This window comes from Oryzias latipes, chromosome 1 (assembly GCF_053564925.1).
Source record: "Oryzias latipes strain Hd-rR chromosome 1, Olatipes_Hd-rR_3.1".
NCBI lineage: Eukaryota > Metazoa > Chordata > Actinopteri > Beloniformes > Adrianichthyidae > Oryzias > Oryzias latipes.
The window spans coordinates 42207501-42227426 of NC_136237.1; the positions used below are offsets into that span (position 1 = coordinate 42207501).

Sequence of the window (19926 nt, forward strand, 5' to 3'; positions counted from 1 at the left end):
ACACACAAAAAAGGACCTTCTGTATCAAAACCCAACTTTTTTTTGTTTGTTTTTTTAAAAATGAAGTTTTCTTGTCCCAAACAAACAAAAACAAAACTACATCATGAATGGTTTGGAGGGGCAGAAAACGCACTTCTTCAGTTAACACAGTGATCGAGCGTACATACAGTCTCCACAGCGATGGGTGCACAGCCCACCCAAGCAGCCTCGTGAAGAGCAGGCCAGTATGGCCAAACATCCACCGTTTGATGCAGTTCCTGCGCTCAGCAACGGCATGTGGGCTACAGAAGAGGCCCGGGCGGGCGCCAACGCTACAGCCCGTCTTTTTCAACCCTCTCCACGGAAAGGCGGGACAGGAAGCTAAATGGCAGTTTACTTTAAACCGTAAACGGTGACCCTGCCTGTTCTTACCCCACAGGCCGTCGCTGCCTACGCTTCGGTACCAGTAGAGAACCAGCTCACTCTGAATATCAGTTAAACGTATCGGTTTCAGCAGCAGTCTCAAGGCGGGACACCTCCCCCTAAGGTTAGAGCAGCATCTGAAGGAGCATAAAAACTCTCCCATAGAGCGAATCGGCAACGGGCAGCCCATAGGCGGCTTCTTATACCTGCAGACGGAAGGAGAAGGACAAAAGGCGTCAGAGCTGGGCGGGTTTTTGGGTGTGCCGGACGGCGAGCAGAGTGGCGGGGAGCTTACCTCAGTTGCGATTATACATTCGTCTTTCTCCTCTGACATGACAAACACAGATTTGTACTTGGTGTCCGCACATGCAGACAGTTCTGGGGCTTTCTTTTCTGACGCGTCGCTACAAGGGAAGACAAGAGCACGACATGTTAGCAACATCATCTTCCGCGTTGCCTGAAGTGTCAGCCGAGTTCTCCACAACCAGCGTACCCTTTTAAACGTTTGCTGCGTTTCTCCTCAAACTCAAAAGAGTCCAGGGACTGGCACTTGTCCTCACAGGCCGCCTCCAGCATGGCCTCTTTTGCCGCCTGCTCGTAGTTGACCTCGTGCACGAGGTTGTAGTCTGCAGGGGGTTGTCGGCTTTTGTAGCTGCTCCTTCCTGGTGAGGAGCCTTCGTCGGGGTCCCCGCCGCTGAAGTCCATCTTCTTGTTAATGTTTTTGACGCCTGGCATCGGCATCACGCTGATCGCCAGGTCCCTGTCACCGCGCTGACAGTTGTTGGTCAGGTTGTTGATGGTCTCTCCTTCAGTCGCCGTGTCTACCTGGCCGCCTTGCTGCACCTTTGATCGGAAAAACCCCACCAGTACGGCGCAGCCGGCGAGCAGCAGCAGCACCAGGACCACGCCTGTCCCAATGGCCATCCAGGGCACCTCGGATCCGCGGATGGCGGCGTGCTCTGGGAGCAAAAACTGACAGTTTCTGCCGCCGTAGCCGGGAACGCACGCGCAGACGTAGCGGTTGTTCCTCTCGTGGCAGGTGGCGCCGTTGTGGCAGGGGTTGTGCTCGCAGCGGCTGATGGGGGAGCTGCAGTTGCGGCCGGTGTATCCCGGTGGGCAGGTGCAGGTGTAGCCGCTGGGGCCCTCCTGGCATGTGGCGCCGTTCTGGCAGGGGTAGGCCGAGCACTCCTCGCCGGTGTGGTCACAGTTCATGCCAGAGAAACCGTCTGGACACTGACACAGGTAGGAGTTGACGAGATCCACACAGCGGGCACCTACAGGCCAGAGATGAGCATCAGCGTCTCCTCCGCTCACCGTACAGTTTACCCCAACGCCGAGTCCCCATCCTTACCATTGGAGCACGGCCCGGAGGTGCAGTGGTCGATCTTCTTCTCACAGTTGAACCCCGCGTATCCTGTGGGGCACTGGCAAAAGTAGCCCCCGTCAGAGTTGTCCACGCAGCGCCCACCGTTGGAGCAAGGCCCATCGGCGCACGTCATGGCGCTCACCTCACAATTGTTGCCATAGAAACCATGAGGACACGTACACTTGTATGTGCTTTCCAAGTCCTATAGGGAAAAAGGAAACAGTGTTTACGGCTGGGGGCATTTGCTCGAGCATCTCTCTCCGGTGGGATTCTAGAGACCCTAAAGCATCTGAGAAGGTGGAGCGGCTCTTACGGTGCAGCTTCCTCCGTTACGGCAGGGGTTTCCGGCGCATTCGTTGACCTTGATCTCACAGCTGGCCCCGGAGAAGCCAGGCCTGCAGGAACAGGTGTAGCTGCCCTGACCCGTGTTGCTACAAGTGGCTCCATTCATGCAGGGCTTGTGGTGGGTGCAGTAGTTGAGGTCTGGAGAGACACATGTGGATTAGCGGCAGAGCAACACATGGCGTGACCACAGCAGCCCCAGAAACAGAACCTCTTTTGTCCCGTTTGGCTCCGGTTCTCCGTCTAGATGTTCCACGGTCTTGAAGTCGAGTCGTGGCAGCTGGACTTGAAACGTTTCAAGTCCAGCTGCCACGACTCGACTTTGACTCCTGGATGAATGAGAACCGTCACCAACATTCTCCTAATTGTTGTCTCCAGGCCAGCTTTAGGTCTGGTTCTCCTGTCAGACCCCGTCCTCACCTTGGTTGCAGAAGAGCCCCCCCCAGCCCTCCTGACAGTTGCACTGCCAGGGCTGCTGGCAGGTCCCGTGGAGACAGCCCGGGTAGCGAATGCACTCGTCGCAGTAGCGGCCTTTGAATCCCACTCTGCACCTGTTGTTGTTCAATTAGGAGGCAACACCGGTCAGTCCACTCACATTAACTCACGTGTCCCACTCATTTATTAATGCCCCAGTGAGTTGGGGGGGGGGGGGGGTGGACTTACTTGCACTCCCCGGGTTTCTCGCAGAAGCCGTGCTCCTCCATGCATCCCGGCAGGCAGATCGCTGCGCAAACACAGAAAAAGGCATTTTAGAAGGACTTTCAAGAAGTTGCGTGGCTGTTTCCTAGTGCGTGAGGGAGGAAGTGCGGGGAGCGGCACCCCCCTCTCTGGGGGCTCCATCTCTTTATCTGAAAATGTTCTGCTCAACAAAGTGCGCAGACAAAGGAGGGAGTGTGTGAACGTGTGCGCCTCCAAGTGCACACAGACCCCCCCACACACACACAGCCCATTCCTCCTCCCTCTTTCTTTTACTTCTTTGCTGCGGGTCAGAACTCTTTTATTCAGTCTGCGCTCGCGCGCACACACACATACACACGCCTGCGCGCTCCCCTTAATGTCTCGGATTGGGGCAGATAAGAGTGGACAGCTGGCGAGTGTGTTGCCAGTGCGCGACAGCTGCTCCATTGTCTCCTCTCTGCCGGCAGCTGCCCACTTCAAACAATACCTCCCCCACCTCAGCCAATCACGGCCCGGCCCACTCCGGGAGGAACCAATCGGAGCGCAGCATGTAAATTTATGGCACGCGTGAGATTATTCCCCAAAACTTTCCTTAGAATAAATCAAGTGGTCGTGTGTGTGTGTGTGTGTGTGTGTGTGTGGGTGTGTGTGTGTGCGTGTGTGTGTGAGTGAAGAGGAGGAGGGGAGGGGGCACGCACGGCGACGTTTAGCTTCAAGTTTCCTTTAAAGGCACTAAGTCTCTGAACTTTAGAGTAAATTCTGCTGAAACGCGCGTTTTCCAGAACTTTTTGTGCGGCTCGGTTCCGAAACTCACGCTCGGTGCAGTACTGGCCCTTCCAGCCGGCGTTGCAGACGATCTCTCCGCGCTCCCCGCAGGTGAAGTGGCCGAACGCGTCGTCCCGGGGCCGGCAGAACACCGAGCAGCCGTCCCCGTAGTAGTGCTCGTCACACACGAAGCGGTACGAGTACTTGAGCTCGGTTCTCCCCCCGGTGTGCAGGTCCTGAGACCACTCGTCCCCCACCGTCAGATGCCTCTGGGTGGTCATGGTGCTGATGACCCGCTCCGGGTTCTCTGGAGGGTGGAGGTAAAGGGTGAGGCGGGTGCGTAAAAGAGCTGGAAAGGGAAGAGGATGTGGTGCCTACCTGTGGAGAGGTCGTCCTCGGAGTCGGTGTGTAACGCCTCAATGATCAGCGAGAAGGTCCCCTGGGGAGACAAATGGCTTCATGAGACAGGTGGCCGGCGGAGATGCGCTGATAGCATCAAGTCGAGGCCTGCGGCGATTGTGCTGAACACCCACCGCACAGAAAACAAACTGCCTAACCTGATCTGGTGAAACTGAACACCTCTAAACTCTCTCTGCTCTTCAAGCCGCGGCGGAAGAAAACAAAAACCGCGCCTCTGCGCTGCTTTTACGCACAGAAAAGGCGCCAAACCTCATGTATTTACCGGCCACGTGAAGCCGAAGTTAATCTTGACGGGGTTGGTGAACGAGCTCTCCGGGATTGCGTCGGGGACCTGGAAGGAGTTGGAGCCCAAGACGGGGGTCACGGCGCCGCCGTAGGTGCACGGGGGCTCCGGGGAGGCGTTGGGCTGATAGTGCTTGAGGCAAATCCTGAAGAAGGTTTTACATTCGCATTGCTGCTGGAAGGACGAGGCGAAGCCCCCTTTGCAGCAGTTCTTGTTGCCCTGAACCCCCTTCTTGTTCAGAAACTCGTGCAACTTCAGCTCAAAGACTCCCGAACAAAACCCCTGCGGAAGAGAGAAGCGCATTTTCAGCAGCCGCGCTCACGCTGCCGCCTCTGGCTCTGCACTAGGAGTCAGAAAGAAGAAAGTCTTACCTGGCACAGCAACACGGACATGATGGTTAGAGTCAGCAGGAGGACGCGCCCCATATTCAATAAATACATAATAAATAATAAATAAATAAAGTTAAATGTCTTGGGGGGCTCGGCTGGTCTCAGGGTGCCTCCTCCTGCTTCAGTCCCTTCGATGCATTGAGCAGGTTTCTGTCGCCTCACGGAGGGGGGGTCTTTCTCATCAACTGTTGCCTCTGCGTGCCACGCTGCTCTGATTCATGTCCCGAGGGAAGAAACGGAGGATAAATCCCCAAACCTTTCAAGGTACAAGCAGAAATCAAACGTGTGAAGTTGTTGGAGTTTGGCAGCAGGTGAATAAAAACGCAGCTAAAGTTCTCCAGCTCCGATCCACGGCGGTAATCCAGTGCGTAAAAGCGCAAAGACGGCGGGCGGGCTCCTGTTGTTTGTTTCAGCAAAAGTGACACATTTCAGTCTGAGCCCGTCTCGGTTGAACCCCAAAAACAGATTTGTCACTGTTCCAACATGCCTCCTTCCACCCCCCAAAGTCTGCCCTCACTGTGAGCTGTGCGTCTGTCTCCGGCGGAGGCCGCCTGCAGCCTGTTATATACGCCCATACACATGCTATGATAATAACATGCAAATGGGCCCCTCCTCCTCCCAATCTGGCAGGGCCCTTCACAATGGGGTCCCACGCAAGTACCCCAACAGCCTCCGTACCTCCTCCTGCACCTCCACAGCGTGTTCAGGACCAACGTGGAGGAGGAAGAAAGCTCCACGTCTGCCCCGCCGGCCCACAGGACGCGTGTTTTCACGGTTCCACCAACTTTCACTCTCTGATGTTTAGACTGAAAAAAAACTTTGGGGTGGGGGGGAAGGGGTGTAAAAGAAAGAAAGTTCTTTAAAGTGTCAGGAGCAAAAGGCTGTTTTCAGGGGGAAACAGCTCAGCAACGCAGTGGCGCAGATCCATCGTCCAGTGTTGATGTTGACGCCACGTGGTTGCATCGATCCATCCAGCTGTTGCCTAACTGGACGGTTCCCTTTGTTTGGGGGGGGGGGGGGGGGCTACAACGGCGTGACTTCTAAAGCTCCCATCATAGGGAGAAGAAAATGTTCCCTGATCAAACCCTGACTCCGTATTTTTTTTGGCCCACCTCCTCTCCTTCTCTCCTCTCCTCCTTCTCTTCTTCTCCTCTCCTCTCCTCCTCCTCTCCTTCTCTCCTCTCCTCATTCTCTCATCTCCTCCTTCTCTGTCTTCTTCTCAGCGTGTTCAGTCTTTACCTCTCGGCATTTCTGGCTGTGGGAAGAATTCGAGTCTTTGAAAAGACTGAAAGGAGTCAAAACATTCCTTGGCAGAGCAGCGCGGTGAGGTAAACGCTCTGAGGGGCCGGACTCTTAGCTTTTTTCCCCTTTTGCTCTCCTCTCAGAGGAAAAGACCAGAAAAAGAAACGCTTGTTTAGAAGCGCATCGAAGTGTGTGCGCGCGTGCACCCGCACTGCAGTTGCTCGCGTGGCCAACACGAGGGGGGACTCTTGTTATTGTGTGCGCGCGGCGAAGGAGCAGCTAAGTTTTGCTCTCTCTTCGTCCCCTCAGCTGTATGGTAATTCGGGCAGCACCTGCTCTCCACTCAATAACAGCGTGCGCGCGCACCTCTCTTGCCCCCTCCTCTCCCTTGGTGCGCGTTCTCGCTTTCCTTCGAATGACATAAAAACTTGAACTTCTCGGATTGATTTGGTCTGTTTTGCTTCCAATTTAAGAATAAAAGTTTGGTCCCTCTTGGATTCAGTCGCTGCGTCTCTCTAAACTCGTGCGCGTTCGTGCACACCACAGTAAACACGTGGGCGTGGGTAGGTGGGGGCTGTAGCTTAATGAGGATGTTTCAGCTTCATAAAGGCCTCATCTGCACAAACTCGCGCGCAGAGCGCAGCGTGCGCAGCCGCACTTTGCGTAATGCTCGTGCATGAGAACGGGGTTGATTGTTACGTGTAATCAACAGAACCAAAGTCCCGCTCCGCTGATAACCAGCTCACCTCTTGTCCTAATTACCCCGATAATGGAAACGAAAGTTCGGTTTAATGTTTGGACTCAGCCATTAAAATGTGGGTTTGAGGTGAGCCTCTGTGGAGCATGCGCGTTAGGGGGCTGAGCTTTGACGCAGGTCTCATCAGTTTGAACAGGAGCTTAAATGGCGCCACGAGTTTAGAGGCAGAAATCTGCTGTGAAATTCAAGGCAGGACGCTGCTGCTGCTGCAGCTTCTGCTGCTGCTGCTACTGTTGCTGCTGCTGTTACTGCCACTGCTGCAGCTGCTGCTGCTGCTGCTGCTGCTACTGTTGCTGCTGCTGCTACTGTTGCTGCTGCTGCTGCTGCTGTTACTGCTACTGCTTCTGCTGTAACTGCTGCTGCTGCTGTTACTGCTACTGCTGCTGCTGCTGCTGCTGCTGTTACTGCTACTGCTTCTGCTGTAACTGCTGCTGCTGCTGTTACTGCTACTGCTACTGCTGCTGCTGTAACTGCTGCTGCTGCTGTTACTGCCACTGCTACTGTTGCTGCAGCTGCTGCTGCTGCTGCTACTGTTGCTGCTGCTGCTACTGTTACTGCTGCTGCTGCTGTTACTGCTACTGCTACTGCTGCTGCTGTAACTGCTACTGCTACTGTTACTGCCACTGCTACTGTTGCTGCAGCTGCTGCTGCTGCTGCTACTGTTGCTGCTGCTGCTACTGTTACTGCTGCTGCTGCTGTTACTGCTACTGCTACTGCTGCTGCTGTAACTGCTGCTGCTGCTGTTACTGCCACTGCTACTGTTGCTGCAGCTGCTGCTGCTGCTGCTACTGTTGCTGCTGCTGCTACTGTTACTGCTGCTGCTGCTGTTGCTGCAGCTGCTGCTGCTACTGCTACTGTTGCTGCTGCTGCTGTTACTGCCACTGCTACTGCTGCTGCTGCAGCTGCTGCTGCAGCTGCTGCTGCTACTGCTACTGTTGCTGCTGCTGCTGTTACTGCCACTGCTACTGCTGCTGCTGCAGCTGCAGCTGCTGCTGCTACTGTTGCTGCTGCTGCTACTGTTACTGCTGCTGCTGCTGTTACTGCTACTGCTACTGCTGCTGCTGTAACTGCTGCTGCTGCTGTTACTGCTACTGCTTCTGCTGCTGCAGCTGCAGCAGCTGCTGCTCCTGCTGTAAGTTGCTGCAGCTACTGCTGCTGCAACTACAGCTGCTGCTGTAACTGCAGCTGCTGCTGCCGCTAGTGACTCTTTCACCAAAGGCTACATGGAGGAGCTTGCGGCATTTAACTCCTAACCCGCCAGACTCGGGTCTGACTGTTCATCCACTCCCTGCGACTCAGCGCTGGGGGGGTGTGGTGGGTTGGGGGTGGGGGGTCTTCGGTGAAGAACCACGACACGCCTTCAGACGCGCACAGACTCTTACAAGCCATCTGCCACCCACTCTCCCTCCTCTGCACACGTCCAGAAAACGACGTTTGCCCCCCTCCCCCGTCCCTCCCCCGGGCTGAAGCGCCCGTCTCCGCGCGCCTCCGTCCTGATCTCTCTCTCAACTGGAAGCATGTTGGGGGACCTGTAACGGTATGGGCCCTCCGGGGCCATATGGCGAGGGGGAAGCCAGAATATGTTTTCCTTTGGTCCCCGAAGTTGAGACACCACAGGTCACTCGTGGGAACATAAACACGGCGCGCATCACACGATATCGATCATGGGAGGCGTTGATTGGGGCGGGGGAGAGGGTCTTCTTGGATCGATTCACCTTTCTCCGCACTGATTGTTTTAGATAAATATTGACGCGTCTTCACGCGCAGTGAAATCGTGCGCGCGTGGGGGGCGGAGCACCGCGCCGGTGCCAGTGGTTCCTGATTCGGTTCCCCGGCAGATGCTGGAGGAGAAGACGCAGAATCAGACTTCACGGAGTTGGGTGGGTCTGAGGAAGAGGAGGAGGAGGAGGAAGGAGATGAAGGGGTGACAAGGCCACGCGTGTTAAATTGTCGCGCTGAAAGGAGAAAGGAAATGAGAGGGTTTGAGTCTTTAGAACGCACGCGCCTGACATGTTCTTTATGAAACAAACAAAAACCTTCAATCCAGCGTGGAAAGTTTTCAACCACCGCGCGAGGATCAAAGACAGAAACGCGAGAGTTGGAAAACGGAGAAATCCAGTTTGGAGCTGACCCGGTTCGGTTCTGGTCTGGCGCAAAGTCCCCGCCAAACGCAGCTCAACAGGCCTTTGTGTGTTCAGATTAGATTACTGAGGCCAGCTGCCAGTAACGAGGGGCCACGGGCCACATCCGCGTCTCCCCGGGGCTCTTCTGGCTTCCTCCAGGCTTCCCACGACTCCTCGCGCTCCGCGCGGCTGCCTCATTTGCATTCGTTTCTCTGGAGACGCGCTTCCTTTCGGTCTGCCATGCAGTAATTAACGCGGAGACGCGCTCGCGTGCGTGAGGATGCACTGGGGGAGGGTGGGGGGGACGCGGACTGGGAGCTGCAGACTGCGGTCGGTCGCGTGCCCATGTTTATGAAAGCACATCTGCCTCGCACGCAGCCCGCGGGTGACGCACTGCGGCGCATGTGCGGGTCTCTACACGCACAAGTTGGAGAACTGATACAAACACCGCCGCGCGCCGAATGACCCGCACGCCCCTTAAAAAATCAGAAGTTAGCACAAAAAACAAAAACACAACATTTAAAATAGTATCGATCATTTAGACAACAAAGATTATTTAGTGAGTTTGATTATTCAGCGCGAGGAGACTTCAGTGACGAAATAAGAGAGAACTGACGTCATTCATCGATGACGGAGGATGAAGGAAGCTGCTGCGGACCAACAGCTCTCTGCGTCTGACGGCTGCCGCTGAGGAGTTCAACCAGCAACCTTCTAGCTGATGGTTTAGTGAACCAAGTCAGAACTGAGGAATCCTGAAGCTTTAAAGGTCCAACTTTGTTTTCAACGAGACCGACGTTTGTGAACAAAACCCCTCAAAGTTCGGCGTCAGATTGTGAACTCTGCGCATAAATCTTTAGAATTCACAAAAGAGGGATTTTATATTTTAAAAAGGAGGTGACGGAAACATCAGACAAGTTTCTGGGTCTCAAAGTCTCAAGATCTGGAGCATCTTTGGACAAATGTGGAAAATTGCGCTTTTGCGCACTTTCTTTGTCATTCTGGAGGATGAGCGCGTGGTTGGGGGGTGGGGGGTGGGTCTATCTGTCCTCCAGGAGCATCTGCCCAGAGATGAACAGATGTAGGCACCTGCGTTGTGAGCTCGCATATGTGCACATGACCCCCCCCCCGTCCCCTTTCATCCGTGTATGGGACCCAGAGCGCATCACAATGGGGATGCGGTAACCAAATCCGGCCTATCCCCCCAGGACACCCGCTCTGGTGGAGGCCCTGTCAGCAGTTAGATCAAGTGGCTGCACCACACAATATTCTGTATGACTGCTCATTTTAGACATCCCATAATTCCTCTGGGCGGGGTGGGGGTGCAGAGGTGGCTGCCGCAGGACGGAGGGGAACATTTTTGTGGAACACTTGTTCTCGGTCCGGGATAAGAGGCTCTCCTCTTTGGATTGGCTGGGGCGGCAGGTGCTAGCTGGGGTGGCGGGATGAAAGAGGGGCCTGTTGGGATGGGGGTGGGAGGGGGGGGGTAGTTGGACCAGGTTACACATAAAAAGCCTCGTTTTGTGAGAGAAAAGAGCTCCAACAGCCCACCGGCGCAGCAGCAGCGCGTTCGTCCCACGCCCCTATCTCTCAGCTGCAGCTGGACGACAGAGGATCCACGTGCACCTGTTGCGCCCCCCCCCCCCGATAAAATAAAGTAAAACAAAGAAAAACCATTGCGTCCAGCAGGCGTTAGCGCGCCACACCTCAGGAATGCTCCCCGTCCAGAGGCCGGCCTCCCCGTCCCAGGAGAGAGTTTATCCGAGGAGGGGATGAAGGGTGGAGCTGGGGTGGGGTGGGGGCAGTCTACAGTGCGATGCGAGGATAGGGAGGGGGGCGCAAAGATGAGAAGTAGGGTGCGTTCCTCTAAAGCCAGTGTCCTCTCTGCTCCTCTGGGGCCTGTCCAGAGAGCCCTGTCCTAAATCACTGGCCCCAGGGGGACGGCTGTCCATTGTGAGGAGATGGCCCCTGCAAGCTGGGCAGCCAGCTGCCGCTGCAGCAGCGTCCCCCCCCCCCCCCCCAAACACACACACACACACACACACACCTCCAGTGCACAAAGCTTCAGCAGGCACAGCATTAAAAAGAATTTGGGGGGGACTCTTGAGAAAGGCCACAGAGCTGCAACACATTTTCCAGGCCAACAATGATGACCCCCCCCCCCCTTTCACACACAGAGCCTCCCCAGGTCTAAAGGAGTCACAGCAGCAGAGATTTCAGCTCCAACCTACTTTGTTGTGGACATCCAGCAGAGGAAGAGGCTCCTGGAGGATTCAGGACCTGCTGCTCCTTCGGTTCTGGCTGGAGGAGTTCCTGTTGTTCCACCTTTGGACTCATGACAGATTTCCTTTCGGTTTCTCTCATTATCTGTTATCTGTGTTTGTCACTGTCAGAACGTGATGCAGTTCTTCATATCACTTTCCTGAAAATGTTCTGTCAGCAGGAAAGTTTTGGGGCGTTGCTTGATCCACCTCTTCAGTAAAACCTCAGGTTTCCTTTTTTAAACAATATTTTTCACAATATTACTCAACAATTCCACAAGAAAGTAGAAATGATCTGATCAAAAGGCTCAATTCCAAGCAGTACATGTTGTCGTTTTCTTAGTAAAAATTAGATCAAATGGTTTTAATGTTTTATAAAAAAAAAAAGGATTAAACATCTGAAGACAAAGTAAAACAAGTATTAATAAAGAAACGACGCAAAGATGAGGTCAAAGGTTAAAACTGTCTAAATAAAACAAGTGAAGCGACATTCAATTGGATTTATTCATGAATATCTGTCTTTGTTGTTTGTTTTCAACCAAAAATGTCAAATCTTAAAACTTAAAACCATCATTTCAGATGTTGAATGAAATTGAACGGGGGGGTCGGTGTCATTGAGACTGGCTAACGCAGCAGTCAGAGATTTTTATGATGAAAATTAAAAAATTAAATAGAAAATTGGATTCAGTCTCTTTGTGATGGAGAAAAAAGCTGAAAACCATCTTTACCTTATAAGGAGTGAAAGAAAACAAACATATTTTAATAACCTTTGAGTTCAGAGGCGTTTTGGGGAATAAATCAAAGTCAGAAACTGTTTCTGAAAGACTTGAACAAGATTCAACTCGAGTGAAACAAAGTTTTCAACTGAAAACTGAAGCCTTTTGCAAATCTCAAACTTCTATGTCCAATTTTATGCAAAAGAAGGTTTCATGAAGGAAAGATGCAAGAAGGATCGTCTTTATTTGTCTTTGAATCAAACTGGAAACTCTTCTGAAGATTCAACATGTCGATTTTTGGGGGATTCGTTCCTCTGAGGGACACCAGGGGGGACACATGGATTCTAAATGTCAGATTTAGTTTGAAAAATGGAAGAAGAGAAGAAGTTTGCAGAATCAGTGCAGAAAAGTTCCTCCAACATTGAAGGTCTGCAGGGAAGGAAAACCGGGTTCTTCATTCCTGGTCGGTTCCTGTCCTGCTTTCTGGGTTCTTCCTGCCCCAAACAGATCAGAGAACTCCCTGGATGTTGATTATTCTCTGCTGTGGAAAAAAAAACACATTTTTGTTCATTTTTGTGATTAAATAAACATTTTGTGCTCATTTGTTCCGATGAAATCCCTGTGAGAAAAGCGTTCTTCATCATCAAGAAGGATCAGCAGAACACTGATGAAGAGGAGAAGCAGGACAAAGAGAACCCGGCCCATGAGTCTGGAGTGAGACAGACATCTGAGGAGGATTACACCACCTAAATCACTCAGAGGAAGCCCAGTTCCTGGAGGAGGCGGAGCCTCCCGGCGGCTCAGAACCTGAGGTCACCTGACGTCTTTGAGCAGCTGTTCGGAGCTTCTCCTGCAGGACTTTCCCATCCAGCCAGCAGAGTCTTTGCTCCTTTGTGCAGCTCCTAACGATGATTGCGATGATGGCTTGTCCATCTTTGATAAGAAGCAGCACGCCCCTCATTAAAGGGCCCCGGGGCCCCGGTTCTCATGGCTGCTGGTCCTTCCCCCGGAGTTGGACAGCAGGCAAGGGGAGGCGAGACGACACCCGCGGCACACGCCTGTTGACTGAGCAAAAGCGTGTGACACTCACCCCGCCCCCCGCCGCTCCCATTGTCCTCCCCGTGGTCCCACAGACAAGACCAATCCTGTCACCCCCCCCCCCCCCCGCTGCATCCACAAAAACACACACAGGAGCCCCCCCCCCTCCAGCCTTTCTCCCTCTGCTTCACATTCAGTTTTACCAATCAGCTGATCTCCATCTTTCTCACACCTCCTCCAACACCCCCCCCCTTCTCCATCAGCTGCTGTGCAAGGTGGAGATCCGTCATGGGTGGAGGAGTCTCCCCCATCTCCACACACTTGTCAGGAAGGGGGGTGGGGGGTGGAAAGAGTTTGTTTTTGCAGACGTTTTCCTGGAGGAGCTGGTGGAGGTGCGTGAAGCAGGTGAGCGGATGGTGGTGGGATGTAGAGGAGCAGAGGAGAAGGACCGAGGGGGGAGGAACGGGGAGGGGGGGGGCAGGCAGGAGGAGGAGGGGGCCGCAGCGGCTGCCGAGGTCAGGCCTGTGTGTCCTGGGAAAGTTGGGCTCTCCATTTAAATCTGCACATGTTGCGGCCTTCTGGTGGCGGCGTGAATGTGCGCGGTGACAGATGGCCCCGGCCCATAACTATGGAGTCCGAGAGCCCCGGTCCCCCGGGGGACGGAGGCAGGGAGAGTGAGGCAAGAGGGAGGAAGATGGGGAAGCTCAGATCATCCTATCAGAGAGAAAAATGAGGGACGGAGAAGAGGCGGTGTGTGTTTTATGAGGAGGGGGGGGGGGGGGGCCTTAATCCAAAACTCTAAATTGAGTTAGTGTATTTGCCTGGTCTGCACAAACCAAAAAGAGGGCCGGGGTCCCCAAAGATTCTGATTAGGTGTCTAGTTTATCAGATGGTGGAGGCAGTGTGTGTGTGTGTGTGTGTGGGGGGGGGGGGTGTTGGTGCAGCAGCTTTGTGCGTCCCGCTGGCGGGGTTGGTGGGTGCGGTGCCAGCCCTGGCCCCCGCTGGCTGAGCTGGTGCGGGGCCCCGCTCTCTCCCTCTGACTCCTGGCTAATCCTGTTAGGCGGCGGTGTCAGCGGCTGTTTACAGATTATTCTGGGCAGATTTATGCCACAGATCATTTGCTCGCCGCGCCCGCCTTTCAGGCTCCTACCGGAGGTCTCGTGTGACGTTTAGCACCATACACTCATAATCTGGCGTTTTCCTATAATCTCCGGGAAATGACATTAGCATCAGAAAGGGGCGGAGGATTCAGACATTTGTTTTTAAAGTTACATTTTCATTTATCAGGAGGATAATTTCCCCCATTGCTGCTTCAATAACAAACTTGATTAGATTATCCTCACAGATGATTTGATCCAAGTGAAGCAGCTGGAAAACTAGCAGGTTAGGACGCCGTCTAAAGGCTTTCAGGTCAGAACGGCCCTGGGGGGCCTCATGCGGCCTGTTAAACTGGCATAAATGACATTGAGATTCCTTTTATTCCCCTGTAATTCTGGCGCACTACATCTAAATTGGCCGTATGGGTGCAGAAGGTCATTCTGCAGTCCTGTGGTGTTGGAAGATTTGTCGTTTTTCTGTGTTTTCGTGGTCATTTTTCCGATCCTTCAGACGCCACATGAACGCAGCATTTCTCTAAATGTGCGTTTTTCTCTGGAAAAGTCACTCATTTTGAAATAAAAACTCCAAAACGTTCTGATTTCAAAGCTAGATTTGAATTTTCAAACCGAGTTTCCGTGTGTTTTGGACCAGATTCCTGAGAGGGAGGAGGGGGAGGGGGAGCGGCTGCAGTCCGACATTTTCCCTGCAGCTTTTTTCCGTCCGGAGGACCACAGCGACGGTCATCATCCTCGCCTGGTACCGAGGAGAACCTTCCCACAAATCAAAGGGACTCCCAAGACTGAAACCAGGACTCGGCTTTCATTCATCAGCGTAACTGGACTCAGTTTGGGTCAAAGGTCACGGTCCAACAGTCTCCACAGAGGGTTCAAGGAGAAAGTCGAGAACCTCCATGAAACGTCTGGATGAGGTTCTGATGACACAGAGAGGGAACCTTCATCATCTGGATGAAACCTCACAGTTTGCCAGAAAGAACGGTCCAAACACGGTTCTGGTGGTTCTGGGTTCATTTAATCGCTTTTGACGATGAAAAGGGGAAAAAAAGTGTCAGTGTCCATCTGGTACGTTCTCTCCTCCATGTTACGTTTCCATGGAAACCAGAGGACCAAGAATCTCCGCGCCGCTCTAATGGATTTACCTGCGCCCACACACTGATTCAAAAGAGGAACTTCACCTCCAGCCCTCAGGATTTCCTCCAACGTTTGGCGCTGTGGAGAGTGTGCACACCTGCAGTCACCTGCTGGTCCATGGGGGTGGGGGGTGGGGGGGCTGAACAAACCGAGGAGTTTGCTCTGTAGGAGCCTCTGGAGCTTCATGTAGGCCTGCAGCCATAAAGGGGGGTCCTCAGGTAGAGGCTTATGCAGCAGATCCTTCATGCCCAGACCTGTAACAACCCCGCCCCCCCTCCCATCAATAATGGAAGAATGTTTGGACTGACTTTCACCATTGAAAGGATGAAACTGTAGCAGCATTTCTCAAAAACTGCAGTCACTGTGCTGCAGTTCAGCAGGACTGCAGCACAGTGATTGTGCCGGCCTGTCTTTAAGAAAAATGACTTTTAAAATTAGAATTTGTCAAAAAAAAAACTTGCAGTTCAGCCGTGAAAGCAGCTCCTCTAGTCTGAGGCGACTCTCTCTGGAAACCGCCATTCCAAGTGCGGCTGAGTGCCCCTACGCTTTGTGCGTCTCCCACTCAGTGCTGTGCTGTTAATGCAGGGCGTTCAGCCTCCTACACACACGCGCATACACACACACAGACACACACAGACTCACACACACGCACGCCGTCTCATCATGTTGCGGCTCTGCCGCCTCCTGGAGAGCCGACACACTTCACACAAGCTCCAGCTGGGCTTTTCTGCCGTTTGATCTGGAAATAGTTCGGTTCTTTCTGTTTGGGTACAGAATCTATGCATCACGAGGGCCGCAAATGAAATATTAACTTGATTTGGTCAAAGTGTTTGCTCACAGAGATAGAACCGTCTGGTCAGAGGCGGTCCTGGCTAGTTTGACGCCCTGGGCAAAACACTGGAGGGCACCCTCACCCCCCCTTTCCAGCCCCGCCCCCAATAACTCAAAGCCTGCATCCATGCAAAAACAAACTGTATCTTTTATTTTACTCTATTAATCATATAAGCAACATATCGTAGTTGAATTCACAGTTAAGGTCTAGTATTCGGTCGTTCACACGCATCAGTTTGGGTTTATTTCTGGTTCTGGTCAAAATGTCCACTTTTTTTTTCTTGAGCTGAATACAAACCTGACATCAATTATGAATGAATAAATCCACAACCTTGAATTGACTTTTCCGTCTGTCTAAGCCCCGCCTCCGCCTCTCTACCTGCTTGTCCTCCACCTGTTCCCATCTTCACATCCGCAAAGTTCTGTCATGACAGCAGCAAGTTGACACCAGTGGGGCACCCAAACGCGAGTTTCATTAACCATACGGGGAAGCGGGCAGCTCAAGTCTGGGTGGATAAAAACATTTTTTTGGGGCACCCCCTACAAGATTGCGCACATCGCCCATAGGAAAAACCGCAGGAAAAACCACCACTGCGTCTGGTTTTACCAAACATTCTTCACTGTGTTCTCACCGTGGCTCCGGCTGCCTTTGCCGCTCAGAGGAGCTGAGTTCTCCTCCTTTCGTGGAGGAAAAAAGATGCACGTGTTTGCTGGTTCCACGCCGCCCTGCTGCTCCAGTCCCCGCAGACTTCTGGGTGTGAACGCCAGAGGGCGCCAGAGCAGGCTGGACTGCTCTGAGGAGCTCATCATGGCGTTTGGAGGAGCATTGGGGGGAGTAGATGAGTGGATGTCAGAGACCTGAACTTCAGCTGATCCAGACATGAGGAGGGAGGAACGCAGAAATGACGATCCATCGATCAGTCTCTAAGATTTTTTTGGATATGAGGTGAATTAAAGGTTTAAATGAATGTTTAGGTTCCAGAAGGAGGTCGCTCATATATTTCAGCGCGTTGGATCAAGGATTGCCGTAAGCCCGGATCTTTCAGTGCTGCTTCATCTGGCGCTGCTCGGTAAGCCTCTTAGCAGCCGCGACCAGCAGATGCAGGGAGAAGGCCAATCAGGAGCTCCCGCTGGGCGAGCAGCTCCACTGCTGTCTGTCTGCTCCAGATCTCTGCTTCTGTGGACAGAAGATCCACTTTGTTCTGAGAAACCCGGACGGAGAGGATCATGGTCTTCAGGAGGCCCGAACCTTTGGAGCATTAAGTAAAGTCCGCTGTCCGTCCACAGACTGAGCCATGCTGCCGCAGGACGTCCGGAGCCACAAGACGGCCCGGGTGTCGGAGCCCTTCTGCGAGACAGAAGGTTCCCAGGTCCCGGCGCGGCGCCAGAAGAACCGGGACTTCCCGGCGAGCGCGAGGCGCCGGCGGTCCGGTTCCGTGCCGGAGCGCCGGGTGAACTGCGTCCTGGTTGGAGACGGAGCGGTGGGCAAGAGCAGCCTGATCGTGAGCTACACCACTAACGGATACCCCGCTGAATACGTGCCCACGGCGTTCGACAACTTTACCGGTAACCTTCAGCGCGACCATTACGCGCAGCTTTTACGCACGCGGGAGCTGGTTCTGCCAAACATTTCTAGACGAGTTTCCAGACGTTTCTGCATTCAGATCATGTTTAGAGAGCAGACGGTGACAGCTGTGCTCTGACCTCACAGTGGTGGTGGTGGTGGATGGGAAGCCGGTGCGGCTGCAGCTGTGTGACACGGCTGGACAGGTGAGCTTTGTGTGTGTGGGTGTGTGTGTGTGTGTGCGTGTGTATGTTATGGAACAGCAGACATTTCCCCAAATGTTTACGCACAGCTTTGTAACCCACACGCCTTTTCTTGTCTCGCGCCGCTGGTAGAAGTGGGGGCTGCTCGATGGATCAGTTAACGTAAGTCACTCCGTCGACATGAACTGTGAGGGTTATACCGCCCCCTACAGGAAAAAAGAAGCGTTTCATCAGAAAGTATTGTTTTTCTTCCACATTTTTTTCTCTGAAGTTTCAAAAATCCTAAAGATAATTTCCAAAATCTTTATCCAACAAGAAAATGTTATTTGAAAATGTTTGCTTTTCTTTTATAGCAACAAGACAGAATCAATTTATCATCTAAAAACATGTAGCTCACTTTTAAAAGGTTTAACTTTTCTACTTTTCAGGTTATTATTTTTTTCAAACCCCCTAAAACAAATTATTGTGATATTACTAAATAAATGATTTTTTTCAGGGCTTCATGGCCACTGATTGTGTTGAATGTTGTTCACCTTAAACCTGAAAAATAAGAGATAACACCCAATATGTGGGTTTATAAATTAGATTTTCCTCCTTTGACATAAATCACGTCTAAATGTTTCAAACATGCAGGTCCAGACTGCCTTTATTTACTCATTTGCTGTAATATAAAAATCAACGTATAGGCCAGAGTTTGGAGCCAACCTATAAGACAGATTTCTCTTTCTGGGTCTGTGAACTTCTGTGTTTTTCCTTCAAGCAGGATGAGCTGGAGCTCCTGCGGCCGCTGTGCTACAGGAACGCTGACGTCTTCCTGCTCTGCTACAGCGTGGTCCGCCCCTGCTCCTTCACCAACCTCACCGACAAGTGGCTCTCAGAGATCCGGCAGCACTGTCCCGGCGCTCCGCTGGTCCTGGTGGGCACCCAGCTGGACCTGAGAGAAGACGTGCAGGTGCTGATCCAACTGGCGCAGAACCAGCAGAGGCCCGTGAGCACAGAGGAGGGCCAGCAGCTCGCCCAGGAGCTCGGCGCGGCGGCTTTTGCCGAGTGCTCGGCGCTGACTCAGAAGAACCTGAAGGACACCTTTGACTCGGCCATCCTGGCCAGTTTCCAGCAAGCGGAAAGTGTCACCGTCCAGCAGCAGAGGATGACTCTGCTGAGGAAGACTCCCGACAAGATCAAGAACCTGTCGGAGACGTGGTGGAGGAAGATCGGCTGCCTGGTGGGAGAGCAGAGCTGTCAAAGCAAATGAAGACAAGCAGACAGCTCCCTTTGCTTTTCCTCCACTGATGATCCTTTCAAATACTCATTTATTTATTCATGTATACATTTGTTTCCACTGCCAGCACTGAGCGCGCTCAGAAGCCTTGATTAAACGTTGCCCCCCCCCCCCCCCCTCCCGCACACATGCTGCTAAGTGATTTTGCTGTAATCTCAGGCTAATCCAAAGATCAAAACTCCACCCTGCTTTCTCCACGAGGTTAATAGAAGTAGACAGGACCACCTGGACCAGATCAGGCCAGCATATGGACCCCCCCCAAACAACCATGTTGGGTCAAGGTGCACGGCGAGCAGAGTCTTCCTCAGATCCCTCTGTGTAAAAGTTATGACAGTTTGTCATGAGAACATTCAGTTTTTACGACGTGATCACATTTCTGATGTTCTTTTGACATTCTTTTATAATAAATTCTTATATAATAAATTTTATATATATTTTATAATATTTATTTGATAAAACAACATTTAAGCATGTATTTGAATAAAATGTGAGGAGGAAAATATTGAATGAAAGCACAAAGTAAAAGAAAGTTGCCCCAAGAAAATGAAAGTTGGGTTGATGAAGGTTAACCACAGAAATCCAGACACACTTCAGTGGTAAAGAAGAAGTGTGTTCGGTCAGATCTGAGCTTCTGTGGGAATGAAAACCCCAAACTCAACAGTAAAGGTCAAGCTGGGCGACCTTTGGGGCCTTTTGGAGCTTTTTTCTACTTTACAGTTTGCTCTAATGATTCTTCTTTAAACAGTTTTTTTCTTGTAGTAATGCTTGACATCCATATTTTTGGTAGAACCCTAGCTTAATTTTCACTGTTTTAATAATAATAATAATCCATTTTATTTAAAGCGCCTTTCAAAAAACCCAAGGACACTTTACAAAACAAAGGTTAACAATAGACATTAAAAGCACAATAAAAATAATAAATAAAATTAAAAGTGAATCAGGATGGGAAGGCAGATATGAACAGATGGGTTTTGAGTTTAGATCTGAAAGTAGGCAGAGAGTCTCTGTTACGGAGGTCAGGAGG

At 52.2% G+C, this 19926-nt stretch overlaps 2 protein-coding genes across 8 annotated transcripts in view; one reads left to right on the forward strand and one right to left on the reverse strand.

Annotated features, from left to right (window-relative positions):
* Positions 1-11089, reverse strand: part of dla (deltaA) — an 11374-nt gene extending 285 nt beyond the window's left edge. The window contains exons 1-12 of one of the 2 annotated variants that reach the window (XM_023956595.2): positions 10996-11089; positions 4628-4901; positions 4236-4538; positions 3932-3992; positions 3603-3860; positions 2774-2834; positions 2531-2661; positions 2082-2251; positions 1754-1970; positions 896-1676; positions 698-806; positions 1-608 (exon numbers count right to left, since the gene is read on the reverse strand). The exon at positions 1-608 is cut by the window's left edge and continues 285 nt beyond it. In XM_023956595.2, coding sequence (XP_023812363.1) covers positions 603-608; positions 698-806; positions 896-1676; positions 1754-1970; positions 2082-2251; positions 2531-2661; positions 2774-2834; positions 3603-3860; positions 3932-3992; positions 4236-4538; positions 4628-4696 — 2166 coding nt within the window. In that variant the 5' untranslated portion in view covers positions 4697-4901; positions 10996-11089 and the 3' untranslated portion in view covers positions 1-602. Of the gene's footprint in view, positions 609-697; positions 807-895; positions 1677-1753; positions 1971-2081; positions 2252-2530; positions 2662-2773; positions 2835-3602; positions 3861-3931; positions 3993-4235; positions 4539-4627; positions 4902-5323; positions 6150-10995 lie in introns of those variants that run through there. The other variant, XM_078948383.1, reaches the window with a different exon arrangement.
* A 5548-nt stretch (positions 11090-16637) lies between these two features.
* On the forward strand, positions 16638-19325 carry LOC101162186 (rho-related GTP-binding protein RhoU). Of its 6 annotated transcripts, none has more exons than XM_020706726.3 (5): positions 16653-16926; positions 17144-17422; positions 17568-17626; positions 17756-17785; positions 18387-19325. In XM_020706726.3, exons 2-5 carry the CDS (start codon positions 17152-17154, stop codon positions 18873-18875), a joined length of 849 nt encoding a protein of 282 aa, XP_020562385.1. In that variant the 5' UTR covers positions 16653-16926; positions 17144-17151; the 3' UTR covers positions 18876-19325. The 6 variants fall into 6 exon arrangements, with proteins under 6 accessions (XP_078804648.1, XP_020562385.1, XP_078804637.1 ...); XM_078948511.1 differs by having other exon boundaries at positions 16658-16926; positions 18384-19325; XM_078948522.1 differs by having other exon boundaries at positions 16638-17422.
* Positions 19326-19926: the final 601 nt, after the last annotated feature.